Source organism: Sceloporus undulatus, chromosome 3, assembly GCF_019175285.1.
Source record: "Sceloporus undulatus isolate JIND9_A2432 ecotype Alabama chromosome 3, SceUnd_v1.1, whole genome shotgun sequence".
In the NCBI taxonomy this organism is placed as follows: domain Eukaryota; kingdom Metazoa; phylum Chordata; class Lepidosauria; order Squamata; family Phrynosomatidae; genus Sceloporus; species Sceloporus undulatus.
Window position 1 is genome coordinate 205993972 of NC_056524.1, and position 21346 is coordinate 206015317.

General features: G+C 37.7%; 1 protein-coding gene across 5 annotated transcripts in view; it reads left to right on the top strand.

The window, feature by feature from the left end:
• SORCS1 (sortilin related VPS10 domain containing receptor 1) overlaps positions 1-21346 on the top strand; it is a 553983-nt gene that overhangs the window by 160178 nt on the left and 372459 nt on the right. For all 5 annotated transcript variants that reach the window (XM_042460820.1, XM_042460822.1, XM_042460821.1 and 2 more), the window contains exon 2: positions 15995-16062. In XM_042460820.1, the coding sequence (XP_042316754.1) occupies positions 15995-16062 (68 nt within the window). The remainder of the gene's footprint in view (positions 1-15994; positions 16063-21346) is intronic.

Consider the following 21346-nt stretch of genomic DNA (forward strand, 5'->3'; position numbering starts at 1 on the left):
GCCAAAGCTAACAAAATGAAATCAAACAAGGAGAAATGTAAGGTATTGCACTTTGGGCAGAAAAATGAAATGCACACCTGGCCAAACGAAACTACATGTGAAATGGATCTAGGAGTGCGAGTAGACCACAAGTTGAACATGAGTCAAAAGCTTCTGTGTGGCTTCAAAGCATGCTATGTCAAAACGCCATGCCCTGAAGCCATCTGGACAGTGGCGCAAAAGGGCAGTCTGTTTTGCCCTTCAGTTGATGTTTCTTTTGAGAATGAAATTAGAATTTGTTATTGTTGTGTGCCTTCAAGTTGTTATAGTGACCTTAAAGTAAACTTGTCATGGGGTTTTCTTGGCAAGATTTGATCAAATAGGTTTTTGCTTCCCCCCCCCCCCCCCCGTGGCTATGAAAGTGTGACTTGCCCAAGGTCACCCAATGGATTTCTATGGCTGATTGGGAATTTTAACCCTTGCCTCCAGAACTGTAGTCCAATATTGAAACCACTACACTATGCAGGCTCTCAAGTAGAGCTTATGTCTGTGTATGTTCTTTTTGGTCATTACAAAAGGAGATATACAGTACCCCCTAATCCACAAGCAAAAGCTGGGGGAAGGTGGTCATAGCTCCATTTTTCTATATCCCTATTCACCACAGAGTATGCTAGGCTTATTCTAGCTTCTTTTGTGTGGAGGGAAGATGGAGCTCTGTCTCTCTGAATGCTTACCCACTGCATTCATCCTATTCTCTTGAGGCATTCTCCACCTTCCCCAATTGCTCTTCCAAGAGATTCCTTTCTGCTGTGTCCAAAAGCACTTTATTTCATTCATGGAGCCAAAGCCTTAAGCTATTGTATCTTCATTTCCTGCTGGGTAACCAGCTCTTTGATTTGCTGCAGGTATAGCATCTTATATCCTCTAGCAGGAAAACAGTGTACAGATGTTGCAGATCATTGTAGCAGCTCTTCTCTTTCTATATTAGCATTCTCTAGGTGGTGCCAAAATACTCCTGGCCACCCCCTCCAATTCTCCTGTTAAATTACCTTGCAAAATAGAGCTGTTTTCTACCTCTGTACTGGAGCTCTTGCTCATGAGCTTGCAGATAGTATAGAGGTAGTGACAGCTGGTCCTTGTCCCCTGTCCCTTTCAGTGTTCACTCTTCTCAACAGTAGCTCCTCACTTGGAATTGTGATATTCCTCTTCCTCACATTCTGGCATTTGGTTTGCAAATTATTCTAATTATGCAGATAATGCAAATTTAGCAAATAATTGTTTCAGCCTTCATAACATTTTTAGTTTAAAGATAATCTAGGAGCAACAATATAGAGTAATGCTTAAAGTGCTGGGCTTGGAATGAGAGATCCAGGATAAAATTTATGTTTTGTGTTAAAATGTTCTATGTAACGTGGGCCAAGATTACCACTCAGCATACCTACCTTGCAGGCCCCTCTTTTGTTTCTTGAAATCTACCACTCACACCATTCACTTTTCCTTCTCTCTTTCTCCCTCCTCATTTCCCTACAATACATCTCTATCTTGCTGCTTACGTCCTACTACTGTACCTATGAGCCTCTCTTATTTCTTTTACCCTCCCTCCTTCACCCTACCTTGCACCTTTGTAATGTGTCCATCCTTTGCTTCTTTCACTCTGCTTGCACTACTCACTTTGCCATCTCTCCTTGACTCACACTCTTGCAGTGTACACCTTCCATACTTCTTGCACCCCTCTGCTTGCATTTCTCACTCTCCCTTTTCTCCTACTTTCTCCTTTCTCTTACATTGTGGCATCATAGTGCACCTCAGCTCTACTTGCAACATTTACCTTTCTTTCCCTCATCCTGAAAGTTTAGCTTCTTGCAGAACAATTTCACAGAGTTGTACCTTCATATTTTGCCCCATTATCAGGCTGCTAGAAAGGACAAAGGGCCTTTACAGACCGGCCTGAAAGGCCGACCTGGGGGCAGAGTCAGGGCACAGCGTTCTGACGATGCACAACTGACTCCGCCCCCTAGGGGTGCTGATGCTGTGTGCTGCTCCAGATAGCATGCGGTTTCATGGCTCACCTCTGGTGTTGTGTTCAGATGATGCAGTGCTAAAGGGGCAACTTATAGATTTGCCGCAGCAGCTATGGTGCCCTTTTTGTGGCTCCTTTTTGCATCCTCAAAAGGTCAGATCAGGGCCATGGTGTGAGGTTGCTGTGGCCCCGATCTGGTGAGAAAAGGGGTGGTTTGTAGAGCCCTTTAATCTTTTTTAAAAAATGAAAGCTTGTAATCAATGAAAACTTGTAAAGACAGATGATGGCTCAAAGAGGTGTCATGGCTAGAATACAGGTAAAATCTGGCCAAACCACAATGTGCTGTAATCAGAACATGGAGCTGTCATCCACAGAAACCAAAAACATACAAAGAGCTCAAGGTGACTTAGATGAACAACCAGTCTTAAGCTAAAAGACATAAGGTCACCTTATTTTATCTCTTTCACCAATCCCACATAATATGTTCCTGTTTACTCTCCTGCTCATGAGCTCTCAGGTAATGCACAACAATAGAGGCTATTCCTTTGTACCCTAGTCTGTGTTTTGGATTTTTGAATGTGAAACATTTTGGTTATCTTCCATCCAGTAAATACTATTGATACTATATATTACCGTACTTCACATTATCCCAGTGGCATTCAAACTTTTTATCCTTGAGACACCTCTTTACATCTCCACAAGCCCCTCCACTTGAAATAGTATATGAATAATATTTTGTTTATTTAGTGTTGAATCGTTATTTGTACATTCATGTGTATTGATATTTTAACATTTTATAGGGAAATCTAGTTCAAATTAGAACAGTTTCATTTAAGTAAATTCAATATTTAACTCAACACCTGTGTAAATTTTACACATAAAAAAGTTTGGGGAAAGGAGAAGGAGACGGGATCAGGACCTTCCAGTCTGACACGCCTGAGCAACTCTCGTGCCCTCTCTGGGAGTCTCCCCCCACAGTTTGAGATTATACTGCATTATACATATTTGCAATCACAAATACAAGGTTCAGAAGCTTCAGCTAGTTCAAAACACTGCAGCCAGATTGGTCACCGGAATTTCAAGGTCGGACCACATGACACCTGTATTAAGATCTCTTCACTGGCTGCCAATTAGCTTCCGGGCTCAATACAAAGTGTTGGTTATTACCTATAAAGCCCTATATGGCTTGGGCCCGACTTACTTGAGGGAACGCCTCTCCCCACATAATCTGCCCTGCACTCTCAGAACTACAGGGAAGCTTTTACTCGAGTACCCCAGGGTGAGACTAACATCAACTCACCAAAGAGCTTTTACAGCGATAGTTCCTATGTATTGGAATAAATTCCCGGAAGAGATTCAACTTAATTCTACTTTGGAAGCCTTTAAGAAGGCGTTAAAAACCATCTCTTCCGGCTAGCATTCCTTCCCGACTCTTTATAAAGAATTATTCTCTAATAGAGGTTTACCTCAAGATGTTTAATTATGACCGTTAGGGTTTACGACTGTTTATATGCTATTTTTGCATTTTTTTGTATTTATAATTATATTGTGGTGTGATGTGATACATGTATATTCGACTGAACTGTAAACTGCTTTGATCTTGATGGAAAAGCGGTATATAAATAAAGTATTATTATTATTATTATTATTATTATTATTATTATTATTATATGTGGCAAAGAGGTTGGTTGATACTGGTTCCTTGAAATATATTTCCATATCACATATGGTTTTTTTTTAAAAAAAATCTTTGGTGTCCATGTTTTACAGTTTTATTTCTATGTGAAAAGAGTTTATATGAATTTATTAGCTTGTGATTTTGTCTCCATTCTCAACCTGGGTTCTCTCACTTGTTCTTTACCTCAGCTTAGGAGGAAAAAGGGGTGGGTGGGTTGGAAGGACAAAAGACATAAATTGACCACTTGTCTGATATTCTGAGGAAGCATGATATTTGTAGTCTGGCAAGGTAAAGCTTTGTTATAGTAATTACTTGACAAATTGTTAAATATCTATTCACATTTTATAAAATTTTAGAGAAATTTTGGTTGACCCTCCTTATCCATGGATTCAAGCATCCTTGGCTTGAAAATATTCCAAAAAAGTATAAAATCCAAATGGCCAACCTTGATTTTCCATTTTATATAAGGGACACCATTCTGCTGTGTCATTATATTTAATGGGACTTGAGCATCCACGGAGTTTGTTATCCACGGGTGATCCTGGAACCAAACCCAAATGGATAAAAAGGACCCACTGTATATAACAACATTTTGGTTGCTGTTTTTCTTTCTCTTGTCTCTTTTCCAAGCTAAATATATTTAAATAAGTAATTTCTTCTTTTCCAATGGCTAGTGCTGGTCAGTTATTCAGGGACATACCACCCCCTTATCTATGTTGTAATTTACCTCATGACCGTACAGCTCAATTCAATAATTCTTTCAAATGACATCTTTCTCCTCCTGACAGAGAGCTAAGCAGTGATTTATTGCCTGAATGCACATCCCTCCCATGAAAGCCATTTGTTTAAACATCGGTAAAGCACAAAATTAATTATACATTGCATGCTAATTTTCACTTTTATGTGCCTTAGGAAGCCTTAGAACAATCTGACTGTTAGATGTTCACACACACACACACACACACACACACACACACGACACATTAATCTTAGATTGTAATTCTGAAAACTTTCACTTTATGCATTAGTTGTCCCTCCCACACACATACACCAAGTATTTCAATTACTAAGCAAGGCCTTTCTCAATAACACATTCTCTTTTCTTTTCAATTTTTGGTTCTCTTTTACAAAATGTTTTTTTTTTAAATAGTCATATTGCTCCAATCTCTATCTAGAAAACCTCTAAGCCTAGGGTTTTATAGGAGCTATTAAAACCACCAAGTATGCTTTAAGAGGTTACTGTGAATCACAGTCATAAATATTTCTTTCAGGACACATTGTAGTAAATGGAGGAGGTGGCACTAAAGTTAGAATGTTAAGATACTTCAGTTTGTGTGAAATCATCCTAATTTAGATTTGACTCATATTATTTGAGATACAGTACGTTTTCCCCATTACAGAACTTTGTGGGACACAAAACACCATCACTGTTTGAAATTGTACCACAGCCCAGTTGAACTGTGAAAAGTCAGGCTCCTTCTTTTTGTTATTATTTTATTCCTGTATGGTGCACAATAATTGTGGGAGCTTCTTTTTCAAATGAACTCCTCACAACAGAATAACAGCAACAGCAACTACAGAGGAGGTATTGCTTTTACATGAAAAATTTACCTCCTGAAATGTTCATGCTTGACTAGATCAAGGTAAAAAATTGTTTATAATTTCTCTGTGCTTCCCTGTAACTGAAGTTCTCTGGACAGCGTGCATAAAAATTCTTAACATGCAAAATGTGCACTGAAATAAACAAAACACACAACAAAGATCAAACTCTAAGCCATCGGGAAAAAGAATATTTTTAGTCTGGGTGGGAAGCATGTGGTTCTTCAGATATTGTTGGAAACTATCTTCCAGCATTCTTCCCCAGTGGTTGGTTATGTTGGCCAGGACTGCTGCAACTTACAGTAAAACTATCTGGAGGATTGCAAGATGCCCACTCTTGGTATAAAGCAATGCATCTCTGCTGCCTAATTTACTTTTGCCCAGTTCTCTGCCTTTTCATAAACAAATAGTTTTGAAAATGAGTGTTAATGGAAATTAGATAAGCACTGTATTTACAACTAGGACTGCCAGTTTGCTTGTTGGAGCAAATACACTTCCTTTCTCAGTAAGAGATCAGACTCACTTTCTGACATATCCCAGGATGACAATAGCCAAAGGATGAATACCTGGTGGAGTAGTTTTGGGTGTTAGAATGCTAAACATGATGATCATTCCCTTTCCTCAACAGTGTATTTCCATTCATTATCTGATAAATCAGCCACAACATATATTTTATTAATATTTAGTTTGTGAATCCAGCATGAAAATACACTCATCTTTAAAGAGGAATCAGCATTGGTCCAGCTCTTTGACAAGGAATACTGTCACTCTGTGTACTGTAGCCTTCCATTTTCTGTGAAGTACCTTGGCATATGTTTGCATCTGTTCTACCAGACAATAACAGTGTATGACAGTGATAGGCATAAGTAAATAGTTAGGCCCAAGGGGTCTCCTATGTAGGTGAGATGTAAGGAACATGGAAGTGAGCAAAGAAAGCATTCTCACTGGAGGATGAGTAAAAAGTATAGATGTCAATGGATAGTAAATATGATACAAAATATACTGAAATATTTTTAAATGAAGAGATTTGGTTAGATTATAGTGAATGTGTGAGGATTATTTTACTGTTTTTTAGGGTATTTGAAATATTTATATAATCAGCAATTTCTTCCTAGAATTTATTTACAAAAGCAGGGGAAGTACCAAAAAAAGTCTCTCTCCCAGCCCCAAAATGCAAAGCATACCTTTCAGCTGTGGAAAGGATCGGATATGAGTTTACGGTCTGGATATAATAGAGCCTAAAGATCCTTTTAGTATGTAATACATTTCAAAACACCACCCAAATTATCCAGTAATATAGGTTTGCATGTCAAAGTACATCTCTTATCCGGTTTTTCAGAACATAGATCCTTAAAATGCACCAGGAATAGCTGTGCATTTTGTTGCTATGAGGTTTTGTGTCTTTTGGTTCTTTCATGTCTTAAAATGCTGCTTATTCTATTCCTTGGCACAATTAAAACCTCTTCCTAAACAGGGAGAAAATGGATAAGGTTATAGTGAGTAATCTTTCTAGATAAGTGTCAGTGTCTAAAAGTGGCCAATGTAGCTGCCAGGGGGAAAAGAGCATTAGTGTCAGAGAAGCTTAGCCAAGCTATTAAGTTTTTGGTTCAATATGGTGACAGTTTATTGGCTTGATAAGGTTGTGTGAAAAACTTGAAAATTGTGTGAAACAGTCAGATACCTTGGGGGTTTAGAAAGAATAAATACGAACCTTCTAGGAACATCACATAAATGTGCACTCAAGTAATACATAATGTATTGCTGTAGTATTCTTTTATTAATTTCTTCCCACAGAGACAGGAAGTGGACTTTCCAGTGGCCCATCACCCTCAGCTGATGGTAGAGGCCAGAATAAGTTGAAAATAACATATTCAGTGGAGCACATGTTGGATTTAATAGGTTTCACTGGAACAGAAATCAGGGAAAGACACCAAAAAGTCAACTTGCAAAGATACAGATTTTTAGAGAGATCTCTGTGTGTGCGTGCATGTGCACATATGTAGACTAGGTGGAGACTAGACTGTTGCTATTTTGACAGCTTTTTTCATGATACCTGGACACACACTGGATTATATGTTAATTGTGGCTGAACAGACAGTTTTGACTTTCCTCAACATCCATTGTGACATAGAAAAATCAAGATTTGCCATCCCTACCTTCAGGTCCACCTCTGTATCTTCATAGAGCCCTCTCTATATCCTGGCTTTTGGCCCACAAATCTCAGGGCCTGGGATGATTGTGGCTTGGCAACTCTGATGTTCATATACAGTGGACCCTTGTTATATGCTGGGGTTTGGTTCCAAGATTCCCCGTGTATAACAAAATCCGTGTATGCTCAAGTCTCATTAAATATAATGACATAGCAGAATGGTGTCCCTAATAAAAAATGGAACATCAAGGTAAATTTATACTTTTTTGGAACATTTTCAAACCGTGTATTCTTGAATCCGTGTATAAAAAATCCGTGTATAAGAAGGGCCGACTGTATGTTTCTCTTTCCATTTTTGCAACTTGCTTAAAAACACCATTTCAGAGGGGTAAAACAGCCAAATAGACAGTCCTCAAATGCTTTCAATCACTCATCTATATATAGGGAAAAGTTTCATTCATTACATGAAACTGGATTTTCATTAGTTTTATTAAGCTGCTCTCTGAGCTGGTCTTTCACCTTCTTTGGCTAGTTTGTGCTAACTAGTAAAATGACTAGTGTTGGGAGTTGGAGAAAACAAAGAGAGAGGGGAAAGGATTTATTCCTTTTCATTTCATTACAACATACTTTTCCAAACCATATCCTGACATTTGGAACAATATAATATGCATGCCTTTGTTCATCAGGGTCTTCATATCACATTAGCAACAGTTCATAGGAAAATGAATGAACGAATGAATGTAAACTAACTTTTTACAATTTAAACAAAAACTAAAATGAAAAAGAAGAACAGAGGAATAAATATTAAATAAGCTGGGATTACATTACATAGCTTTTTAAAAACAACATACAAAAAAGAGAGCCCACTCAGCATAAATATGCAAATTACTATCCATTTTTTCAATTTGGAAATTTTAAAGGCAGGTTTGAGCACAACAATAACAAAAGGTGAAGAGGAATGTTGTAAAATAAAAGGGATGGATGCAGTGTCAACTTGCCAGTGAAAGGCTAATTCCAAATGGGTGAGGAACCCTATAACTTGATCGAAGAACTGACATGGGTATAGAATATTTCCTGACAGTTACTTAGAATATACATCTTCAAAACTCACTATGGTTTCAATTTACATACTTCTGTCTTTGTATAAATACTAAAAAATAACTAGGTGCATGAAACCCAGCATAGGACATGTATAAGACTGATTTGCTGGTGTAATTTCACACAACTAAATTAGTAATAAAAGGATGTAAATTGGTTATTTTGAGCAAGTAGTGTTTTTTAAAGCTGCACCATTATATCCTAACAAATAATCTGAAACTGTCTCTTTAGAAGATGGCCACTGGAGAAAGCAGCATATTTAGGAACCTTACAGGCTTTGACTAGTTATCCCACAGACTGCTGACATTTCACAAATGTTATCAGAATCCCAAGAAAAGACATATAACAAAAAATATGTCCATGGCACAATGCAGTTTGGGAACACAAGGATTCTTTGTTCAGAGGGGGAAAAAAGCAAGCGTCAGCATGTTCAATACATAAAGACTATTTATTTGCTATTCAGAAAGAGGTGGGACAGCAGAGACAATTGTAAAATTGCTTAGTTTTAGTTTAACCCATTCTGTCTGGTGTTTAGGTCTGTTTGTGTTTGTGTCTGGATGGCTCCTCTACTACTTTAGCAATCCTGCTGCTGGTGGGTACCTGGCAGAAACAGGACAGCCATTTAAAGGACAGTAAGTTTCAAGTTGTGTGAGGGTTGTAAGACCGATGCACCAATTTCTTGTTTAACCTTATGCCCTAAATTTCATTAGTCAAAACTCAATAATCAGAATGTGAAAATCAGTTTTGTTTTTTCCCACATTTTAATCTTTTAAACTTCAAATTCTTTCTGATCCAAATATGTGATTTGCAACTTTTTAAAAAAACTTTAAACACTTTGTTTGCCCTTGTTAAGTTGCAAATTTTGATTATCCCCATCATGCAGAGGACTTGCCTGTCCACAGGTGTTCAATCTGTCCTCCTTCCACTTTGCCCTTTTTACTGACCAGCTTACTTCAGTTGCTGCAAACGTGAGTTCAGAATGCAAAAGAAATGTGCATTTAGTTAACTCAGCACAGGGGAGGGGAGAGGAACAGAAAGAATCTGGCCTTTCCCAAGAAGCTCAGGAAGAACAAAACTGCTGCAGCCTCTCCCAGGTTTTGTGTTATTCCTCATTTATAGCTTTTGCCATATTGACCACACTATGTTGCCTGCCCACATGTGTCCTTGTTTTCTTTAGTGAAATCTTGAAGGGTCTGGACTGTCCCTGTCAGTTGCCTGCCAGCAGCATTCTGAAACATCTGAAGCTGTTGAAGAATATTCAGAGGTAGCTTCACATGGAGTGTGCTACAGCAATAGTCCAAACTCAAGTGTGTATCACTCTGGCCAGTTCTGACATTTACATTAATATGCGTAGTCTGTGTATCACTGTTGGCTCTAAAGACTGTTATTTGAGTATAACACAGAATCTAGGGCTGTGGCTAAACCTGTGAAGTCAGGTCTTGAACAGTAGTTCCAAATAGGTTAAACCCTATTGTCTGATTTTGCTACTAAAATCTTTTTTCAAATCATGCTCTGATTTTGTTTGCATAAAGTGATGTCTTTGCTATTCACATTAAAGTTATTTCAACATTTATTTTGAACTAGTTAAGTTAATGCAGTAGTTTCAGGTTTTGTCACTTCAGCTTATAATGAATTGACTATTGTTGCTACTTTTGTCTGTAAACTGCTCTGTGGAACCATGTGGTGGGCCACATAAATCATAAGAAATGATTGGTTTGTATGGGCTTATTGGCATAACAGCAGCTGCAACAATATGGTGCCAAGCATGTGGTTGAACACAGCAGAGACGAAGTGCTAACAGCAAGTGAAGATCCCCAGTCTTTCTGCTCTCCATCTTCCCAAGTCTAATATCCTCAAAGTTGATGACTCACTCTCATTTTAATTTCACTTCTTTAAAGAAAACCTGAACTAGTGCTAGGTGTCAGGCTGCCTGCCACCCTGTCAGATGGCATTCCCACAGCGGGTGCATATGCCTGACAAACACATGTGCCAATTAAGCCTTGGAAAGTGCTACATTTCAATCACCACCCTCCCAGGAAAGCTTATCAGTTGCAGCAGGGCGGCTGTTTGTTGAAGATACAGAATTATGTTGCTGCTCTGATCCCTGAATAGGCATATAAATCCCCTGCTACGAAAATGGGGAAGGGAGGGGCATTTGCACATAAAGCATTTCTGGTAGTTGCTCTCCTGATACAAGACCACAGTAAACTAAATAATGAAGTCAGGCTAGCAGTGTGCCAGGTCTCACATCCATCTGTCACAGGAATTAAGGACTCTGTCAGCAACTGAACCTGTTCACCTGCAAACCAGCTTAGGAAAACCTCCAACAAGAAGATTAGTTAAAGTATATCCATCGATTCCAGTGCACCACTGTCCTATTTACCATGTGTGTGCATGTTTGTGTGCTCACAATGGCATGGTGAAAATCACCAGTACCAAGGAGCAAAGTGTCCTGCATTTTTTGCTTTCCCTCTGGCATCTTCAGTACTAGGGGTGGAAATTATGTGGCCTACAAAGACCACTGGGCCCCAGGTCCAGCAGCTTTAGCCATCATAGCAAATGATAAAGATTTTTAGGAGTGGCGTTACAACCACCTTTGGAGAGTTGCATGAAGTTTGTTCTTGCTAGACAGGTATGGAAATATAGCAAAATATTCTATCAAAATACCCTTGTTGTTCTGGGGGCAAACCATGGCTTTGAAGAGTCTCCTAAAGCAGCAATAGTATTTTGATTAAATGGTATATAATTCCTTTAGCGAGCACAAGTCTGCAAGCTGCAAATGTGATACATTTTATAAAGCAACTATTTTCCTTCCTTACAAGATAGTTTTCTATGTGTTAGGAATTTTTTTCATATGTAAGGATACCACCATGAAATACATCCTCAAATATTAAAAGCTGGCTAAAAAACAAAAGAACTCCAAGTTTACATCTCACCATTTTTTTCTTGCCTACTTCAGGTAGACTTTGCAGGCTGAGCACTGGCAGGGTCCATTTGTATTTGTGTGAAAGAATAAAAAAACAAAACAAAATATGCAGTGATCTTTGTTACTGTCAATATAATTCTACCTATATAACATTTTACACAGTTTGCCTTTTCAGGGAAGACAACGACTAAATAGAAGTTACAGTACATAGTTTCACTGCCCCTTCATTTTGTCTCTGCCTTCTGTGAAAAAGGAAGCTATAACATGTGGCCTGGGGCCCACATGTGGCCCACCAAAGGATTTCAGGCAGCCCATAAGGATGTAAAAGGACGTCAATGTTACTCCACCGTTCTGTTTCCTCCTGAGGAAAGGGCCATGTGGAGGAGGAGGAGGTGAAAGGGCAAACATTCATCCTGCAAGGCTCCTCTGCTGTTTGGCTTTCTGCCGAAGAGAAAGACAGGTGAATGAGGAGGAGGAAGATGAGCAAATGCTTGTTCCTCAAGGTTCTTCCATCACTCAGCTAAGGAGAAGTCAAGGCAGAGGAGAAGGACAGGCAAGGCTCCTCTGCCATTTGGCTTTTTCCTGAGGAGAGGGCTGGGCAAAGAAAGAGGAGGATGGAATTAATATTAATCAGTATTAATTAATATTATTAATTAATTAATATTTAATTAAAACCTATCTGTTATCTGAAGCCTATTTAGCCTATTTTAATTTTGTCCCCTACCTACTGCCACGTTGTGCAGGTCTGCTGTATACAATGTTAATAAAGAAGAATGCAGGCTCAGGAATAGACTTAAAGATTCCTGACTGGGGTCACAAAATACTTTGCTTATTGGAGGAAGGAACAGAATACAAGTATGACTGATAAATATAATATAACAACAACATGGGCTACTTGTAAGGTCTTTAGGGCTGTATAAGATTCATTGTAGTACACTAAAGGAAGCTGTTGTAATATTTTCAGAACTTAAGTTGAACATCTTTGAGAAATCCTGGGGAACTGAGGAAGTATAACAGGACTGTAAGTGGGTAAAAGCTGTCTTGGCATCTAAAAGGGTTAAGGGAAGGATCCAGAAAGCTACAAACCAGCCAATCAGACTTTGATAGCAGGGAAGATGCTTGCACAGATGTTAAAGAAGTTAATCTGTAAGTATTTTGATAAAAATAAAATGATCAGTGAAAGCCAGTATGAGTTTGTCAAGAAAAAGATCCTAATAGATTAATCTTATCACATTTACAAAAGGGTACTAGTTTAGTAGATTGTGAGAATGCTGTAGATATAATTCACTATAATTTGACAAATGCTCTGTCATTTTGCTTTACATGTGGGCTAGGTGACAGTTCCAGATGGATTAGAAGAGAGGAAGGAATGCTGTATTCAAGAGCGCTAATCCATAAACTTCCTCCTCCGACTAGAAATAAATATCCAGTACATTGCTTCAGGGGTCTGTTATGTATCCAGAATTCTGACATTTTATCTATAGATTAGACAGATATAATGGACATAATCTAATGAAAAACTGGTCTGAAACAAAAAAAATGAAAAATGAAATTCAACATAGAATGCAAATGCTAAGTATCTAATGCTGGGAGATCAAATCCAGAGGTACAAAGCTTTGCAACAGTCCAGGTCATAGTAAACACACATTTCAACATGAGAGTTGGCATTGTGTGATGTGATGGAGGAAAAGGCTAATGTATTTTTTATCTTCCTTAATAGAACTATACAGTAGTTGTATTGGGAAAACAAAGCTTTTTCTTTAAATCTTTGTGAGCTAGGAGACTAGACCAGGAAAACTGGAGATGGTTCTTAAGTGAAATTGATTATAAACATTTGAAATTTATAGCAGATAGTAAGGGAATATATCTAGGCCTGTGAAATAAATGACATGCAAAGAATGAGAGAAAATAAAATACCACAAACACAGTTCAGAGAGAGGAAAAACAGAAATAAAAACCCCAATGTATGTAGGCAAAAATAAAAACTAGTGATAGATGGAAAAATAACACAAATTGGGGCAGCTATTAAACATAAAGATTGTAAAACATAAAACAAGTGTGGCTAAATCAGATTCTTCCAGAGAATGAAATATATCTTGGATCTGTAACAGAACATATATTCAGAAACTTTAACACACACACACACACACACACACACACACACACACACATGGTATAGTTTCTGAATATATGTTCTGTTACCGATTAATATATATATATATATATATATATATATATATATATATATATAAAATTGTACAGCAACTTTACCACAAAGTTAGGAAAAAATGTGGAGAAATAAACGTAATAGCTACTCTCACCAGGAAGTGGGTTCCTGAAGACTAAGGTGAAATTTTTCCCTAGATAGAAAATATACTTAGAAATATATAAACAGTGAAGCCCTGAGTCCCATAAACAAATAAAGTAAAATGGTACAGAACAAAATGAAAGAAAGTATAAAGCAAATAAATAAATACAGTAAATATAAAACCCCAGAAGTCTTTAAAAATCTGTTCATTAACCAAGTAACGAGCCTCAAAAGAACAGCTCAAAACATTGCTGGAAATAGCATCAGTAATAATGAAGGGACCTCATCTCTTAAGAGAAGACAACAAGCAATCTGGCAACCAAAAGATTGCAAGAAAACTAATGGTTTGCTAGTAAAAAATGGAATTAGACAAACAGTAAAAAGAAATTAGCTCTCAAATTGAAGTGCAATCACAAATATAGCAGGATTGGGAGGGAGAAGAGAAAGGGAGAGAGAACTAGTTAGTTTACGCTATAGATAGCCTCTCAAATCTCTCCTTTTTTATTAGTCCTTTTTTCCATTCCCTTTACTCCTCCTCCTCTCCGTCCTCTTCTTCTTTGTATCAATAAAAGTTACAGATAAGTAGCAGAAACAATTTTCCATTGTTTGGGGTGTGTGCATTCAAGTTTTATTGGGATACCAAAGTAGCACACATGTGGCAGTATCACACATTGTATCTTTTCTTATAGTAGTTCATTGTCTCAACTTGGTTGTTAGCTTTCCCAACGTAATAATATATATATATATATATATATATATATATATATACACACACACACACACACACACACACACACACACACATACTGGTATATATATATATATATATATATATATATATATATATATCCCACCTCTCCCTACAGATCGAGGCGGGAGAACAACACAAGTACCGTATAAAATTTCAATTACTTAAAATACATTCTCAAAATAAAAATAAAAATTTAAAACACATCAAAAACCTACATGTGCAATATCAATATCTGATTCCCCATACATGTTCCGAGTGGAGTGTCTGCTTTCTGTCCTTTACATCATTACACTCTTACATTACACTCATTTCTGCTGTCTGTCCTTTACATCATTACACCCTTTTCTTCAGCTTTTTATACTTTCTCCCCATTAAATTGCTGCTGTTCTGTTGCTGTTGTTGATATGTGCTTTCAAGTAGACATAGACTTATGGAGCCCCTATGATAAGTTTTTCTTTGCAAGATTTTTTCCGAGGGGTTTTGCTGTTGCATTCAGGTTTCCTCTGATTTGCCCAGTGTATCTCAATGGATTTCCATGGTGGGTCTCTCTCTTCTCAGTGAAATTAAATCCCTTAAAATATGAGCTACATTAAAAAAATCCTGCACTAGTTTGGCCTTGTGGACATGACCGTTTTTGGGTGCCACACTTTAAGGATGTGTCACACTTTAAGGAGGATGTAGCTAAACTGGGAATGATGCAGAGAAGAACAGTAATGGTGCTGATTGGTTTTGGGGATGGAGATGGGGACAGAGAGGATATCATATGTAAAGAAGGGTTGAAAAAATGGTTTGTTTAGCCTGAAAAAAGATATGAATAAAGATGGTTGGAAAAACATGACAGAACTCTGTAAATAGTATCAAATAGATGAGAACTATATGGAAGGAAAACAGGTTTAAATTACAGGCGGCCAGATCTTGGTTAAACATTAGAAAAAAATTATTAATAATAAGAGCATTACTTAGAAGCGATGGTACCTCTTGCTGTAGACTTTTAAACAGACCTTAAAACCACTCTCAGTCTTTATGGTTCTATGCTAGTTGTCTGTCATTTATATAGGACTATTGTAGAATAAAGTGGTTGTTTCTATGGATTTGTACTTTCAGAATAAAAGACCAAGCTCATTAAACCTTCAAGCACATTTCACCTGTGCATGTCCCCTACATCAACCAGAAATGCTAGCACAAACACCATATTGTGATAGTGCTTTATTTAATTTACCTTGACTGGTGAAGCAAATGCCCTTTCTTTCCCCCTTGTCTCCTGGGAGAGGTTGCCACATGTGCAGCACACTCTGGCAGGGAAAATTCTGATTTTTGTGGACGTCTCGTCAGACATTTCCCATATCAGTTAAGCAAATGCTTGAGCAATTCATTTAATTATGTTAAGCACCCATTAACAGCAGTCTAAGCCTTCCCCTGGGTCATATCAGTTCTATGAGATTCTAATTGTTAGAGACTAACTATGATTTTCTTCTTGTGCCTGCAGGTGATATTAATTCTGACAAAGCTGTATGACTACAACCTGGGGAGTATCACGGAGAGCTCTTTGTGGAGGTACGTAGATAAACGGAGCTACTAATTACTAACTGACTCCAATCTGGACACTCTGGTATAGTCCTTTCATTAGATTTAATTGGATTTCTTATGTGCTGAAGGTTTTGAGGTCTCTCAGTATTGTCATTTGGAGTTCTTATTTTTTGGGTGGAAGGGTTGCAGGATTGAACAGAGCTTAGAAATATACTGTAAGTGATGACAGAAAGGTACTATAATTAGTTATGGATATAATTCTGAGGCCCAAAAAGTACATAGTCACTGTTACAGTTAAGTTTTTTTTTAAAGTAATTGCTTTCTTACCTTTCATTTCTGAAAAGTACTGTAACTATGATAGACATTTTTCAGTTAGTTAAGAAAAACTTTGGAATGATAGAAGTCATTGGCCTGAAGTACAAAACACCTTAACCTCCCTTATACTTTGTCATTGCTACAGCACAGCATGAGGTGGAAGCATATTAGAGGTGGTATCTCTTCTTCACCATTTAGTGAGACTGCACTCCAATAACTTACCACTTTCCTGAGACTAACCCTTCTTGTACTTGATGCAACTTAATTCTTAATGGGTGTATGTAGTGGATGTATTTTTACCATACATTTAAAAACCAGTGCAAAATGACACCCCTCTGTTTGGTTCACAATCATTTATTTCCCAAATGATCATGAAAGTGGTGTTTCAAAAAGCTCCACCTCAACATATTAAAAGTTTACTTCTATATGAAATCAACTAGAGACATTAACCTTTTATTCTGATTATAGAGGATTTAAAGAACAATGGAAGAGGTTTGAGCTAATGCGGACAAAGATCGAAGTGTGTGTATGTGTGTGTGTGTGTGTGTGTGAGAGAGAGAGAGAGAGAGAGAGAAAGAGAGAGAGAGAGAGAGAGAGTTTCTTTCTTGCCATGCCATATCTAGGCTGGTGTTATTGAAGGTCCAGAAGATTGTTCCCTTTGAGAAATCTGTGGGCTGCTTGATTCCAGGGATCCAAAGCTGTTCGTACCCTACCAATTGCAATTGTCCATTTGGGTGACTTCCATCATGTTCTTAATGCTAAGTATAAATACTATAAGTGGAACATCCAGCAATAATTCCAGTAATTATTCCTTTTTGTTGTTGCTTGTTGCTGCTGAATAGAGACACAAAAACAGATGATATAGGTAACTGGGATCCTCATGTTCATTCATGCCTACTGTGACCAGCAGATACAGAGGACTGAAACCATAAATTGAGTTAGACAGTAGCCATTTACAGGCATTTACTATGATTGTGTGAGGGACTAGCCCTTGATGATGACAAGTATTGTTGCCATACTTCTCACTAATGCATGGTTTTCTCTGTCGAGGCAGGAAGTTTATTTGTTCAGATTTCCCAGCCGCATGGAGGAATCCCTATGCATGCCAATAGGTCACACATTAATGGGTAATCATAATTACTTGCAACTGCATTGGAGGGCAGCATTAGTCTTTGTAGTACTGCTGCATTCCTTGAGTCCTGAACAGGTCTATCAGTTGAATCTGTGCAGATCCATAAATGCCCCACACCTTACCCTCATTATCAACCCTAAATTTTATTTTGAATGGAATGAATTCTACCCTGGCAGGGCGTTGAGCCATCTGACCAAGGGGTCCCTTAAAACACTTTGGAGTTTATCAGACAAGGGAAATTGGAAGTATAATCCAATGGCAATCTGAACGCAATCATGGGGTTTAACGTTATTGCGTGATAACCCACTACACACAAATTCGGGCAATGGGAAGTCAGTCCGAGTGCAATCATGGGGTTTCACATTATTGCGTGATAGACTGCCACATGCAAATTCAGGCAATGGCATGCTATTTTTGGGCAATGGGGAGCCAGTTTGAATGCAATGAGCATTCATATAATTTCACTAAATTAGCAAATTCACGTGAATGCGTTCTGGCCCCACTTTCTTTTCATTCGAAATTAAGAGAAATTCCTCATGTGTGATAAACTCTTTTGAGGTGTGTGTGTGTGTGTGTGTGTGTGTGTGTGTGTGTGTGTGATATTTCACATACAAACATAAGCATAAACAAAACATCATACATTTAACAAACATCCACATAATACCTGCAATCTTTGGTAAACCAAGTTGTTTAAGGCTTTTTATTCTTTCCATTGTCTCTTTATCCTACTTGCCTTTCCTTACCATCTCTTTCCCTTCTTATTTACTTGTCTCCTTCCCATCTCCTCCTTTTCTTCTTCCTTAAACCTTCTACTCCTTCTTTTTCTATTCTTTCTCCCTTTCTCTAAATTTCCTCTCCTCTTGTTTTCATATATTACCTCTCTCTTTCTACTCTTCCTCTTCCCTTTTTTTTCTCTTCCCCCTCTAATCTTCTTCCTCTTAACATACTGTAACATTCTATTTCGCTTTCTTCTTACCCTCCTACTTTATGTCACCATTACTTTTAACCTAACCTTGTTCTTTATCTCTTTATTGTTTTATAAAACTAAACATAAAACATATAAAACTGAACTTACACTTTGATTCTATGAACCCATATCTAGTATTTGTTCAGTCTGCTATGCATTTCCACATACATCTTCCTGTTGCTGTAAGTCTAGTTCAGTGTTCATCCAAATGGGAAGCAGCTTAGAAGGTATAGAAATTGATTTGGGAGAGATGGCAAACTCTTTTCAAACTCCTTGAAGCCAGTTTGTTAACTTCCAAATACCTGGTACTTTTTAGGTCTAATGAAATCCTTTGTGAATTGGAGAACAGAAAAGAGAGATTATACATCTCTTCAGTATTATTTTGTGCAGAGTAGAGAGGCTGAAATGGAAGTGGAGGAATCAGATCTTTGTATTGACAGGTATAATTTTCTTTGGTTTCACCAAGGGTTACCAGTGGATGTACTGCAAAGTTTTCTCTTTGAAATGAGAGAAAATAATGAAAGGACACATTTTAAAAATGTTTCACAATAGGCTACTAGCTACTGTTCCCCTTCACCCTGTGACATTAGTTTAGATTTTCTTATTTGTACATTAAAAATATCAAAGAAACTTAGAAATAAAAGGAAAAGAGCAACCTTCTGCAACTCTTTGATGTTCTGGGCTCTTTCAGGTCTGATGTCAATGAATGAAAGAATGTACTATCCTGCATATGAGGTTTTTGATCTTGTTTGTTGACAAGTGTCTTTCTGTTTGTGAAGACTGATAAGAGGAAAGGTTTTCTTCCCTGTACTTCAATACTGTGATAATTCTCTTATTTTCCTTAAACCTCAGGGTCTTAATCCAATTTAATAATAGCAGAGTGAAAATCCCTCCTAGACCAGTAGCACTGGATTTCACCATTGCAGAAGGGGTTGTGCATCATAAAAGATATCACACTTGCAAAAAGGAGGAGGAGGAGGAGGAGGAAAGAATAAAAGAAAGAAAGAAAAGTGGGTCTCATTGGGGCAATGACATAACTGGATACAGATGTTTCACTCTAAAGTTTATTAAGCAATATTTAATACTCATGCCTAAATTTTAATGGGAAATTTGCTAATAGAATGAGTATTTTAATTCATAAGAATTTGTCCTATATGAACATGCCTTCTGATATTTGTTTAGGTGTAATTCTTAATTGCTTGGGAATAATAAATTCAGAAGAGGACAAATGAAATATGTAAAGAGTGGTACTTTTAAGTATTGCAAACACTAGAATTGGGTAACGACTATTCTAGTGTTAAAGAGAAAAAAAGGTAGTCAGACATGCTTAACGAAACCATATAGATACTTTAGAAACTATGTAAGCACTACTTGTCTGTAATGTGGGAAAATTATGAAATGATTCAACCACCAGAAAAAGCTCCATTGTGTGGGTCAGGCACTGGGTTCCTTAAATAATTTTGGATTGTCATTGGTTGTTGAATCCAATACAGTGCGGCCACATTATATGCAGGCGCGCCATACACAGTTTCCAGCATATGCTGGAAGCCTGCACCAGAAGAAGCCTCGGCATGTCCGAAAAAAGTAATGGGGTGCACACTTCAGGCACGAGCCCCATTACTTCTAATGGGGCTGCAGCATACACCTTTTTTTCTTTACGCGTGGGATCCGGAAAGGATCCCCTGCATAAAGAAAAAGTACACTGTACCATCTTTAAAAATGTATCTTCTTTCTGATGTAAATGTTCAAACCCAGAGATCAAAATATATCCATGGAAATGAGTGTCAAGTCTAAGAAGCATTATTTGTATGCTGGCTCTTCATGTTGCATTTTTCTGTACACGTAAATCACTTGTTCTATAGTCACAGAGCATTAAACTTTCTGTAAAAGAGAATGTTCTTGTTAAATAGATACAGCTGTAATCCACCCAGATTCTTTGTGATTGGAAGGGCTATTAATAATAATAATAATAATAATAATAATAATAATAATATAGTCTTTTCATTACATGCAGAAATGCATCCTTAGAGCTGATATAGCCAAAGGGCCAACTCAAAAGTAATGGTAAACCTTTTTTGCATTGCTAAACTCAGAAACTTCATAAAGTTTCCTACAAAGGTGAAAAGGTTGTCCATGTCCTTGCTGGATTTAAACAATCCATGTTTCCCTTGTCAGGTCGGCCGTGGTTGCTACTGTGTGCCTTCAAATAATTTCTAATTTATGGCAAACCTGAGGCGAGAATATCACAGGATTTTCGTTGCGAGATTAGCCATTAACTTCATCTGAGGGTGAGAAACTGTGACTTGCCCAAAGTCACTCATACGATTTCTGTGGCTAAGTAGGCATTCAAACCCTGCTTTCCTAGAGTCTAGCACCAAGATTTTTACACCACCCTGGTTCTCTCTCAGAAATAATAGGAAATTTTTGATTACATTAAATTGCAGAGCAGATATGCCTAATCTCATCTAGGCAGGCATGTGACCAGACAAGAAGGGAGGAGTGATGCTACCATAAGGGAATACTCACAATTTCCTATTCATAGCCATGCAAGAGGTAGCGATGCTCATTTCTGCTTGTTTCATTTTTGCATTCAGGAATCAAATATTTAACATGTTTTCTCACAGTCAGGCAAGATACAGCTTTTTATGCTTTTCCAATGCTTTTTGGCATTTGCAGACTTTTTTGCAAAATAATTGTTTGCAAAAAAAAAAAAAAGAGAGAGAGAGAGAGAGAGAGAGAGAAAATCCAAAATTTTAGGTTGGGTTTTGTGTGTGTTTGTTTATCTGTGCACAAAATATACTGTGTCCTGGGATATAGTATTGCTTTCAAACACATCAAAACATCCCCCCCCCAGATATCCTAAAATGTGAACAATCTCCTAGAGCAGTGATAGTGAA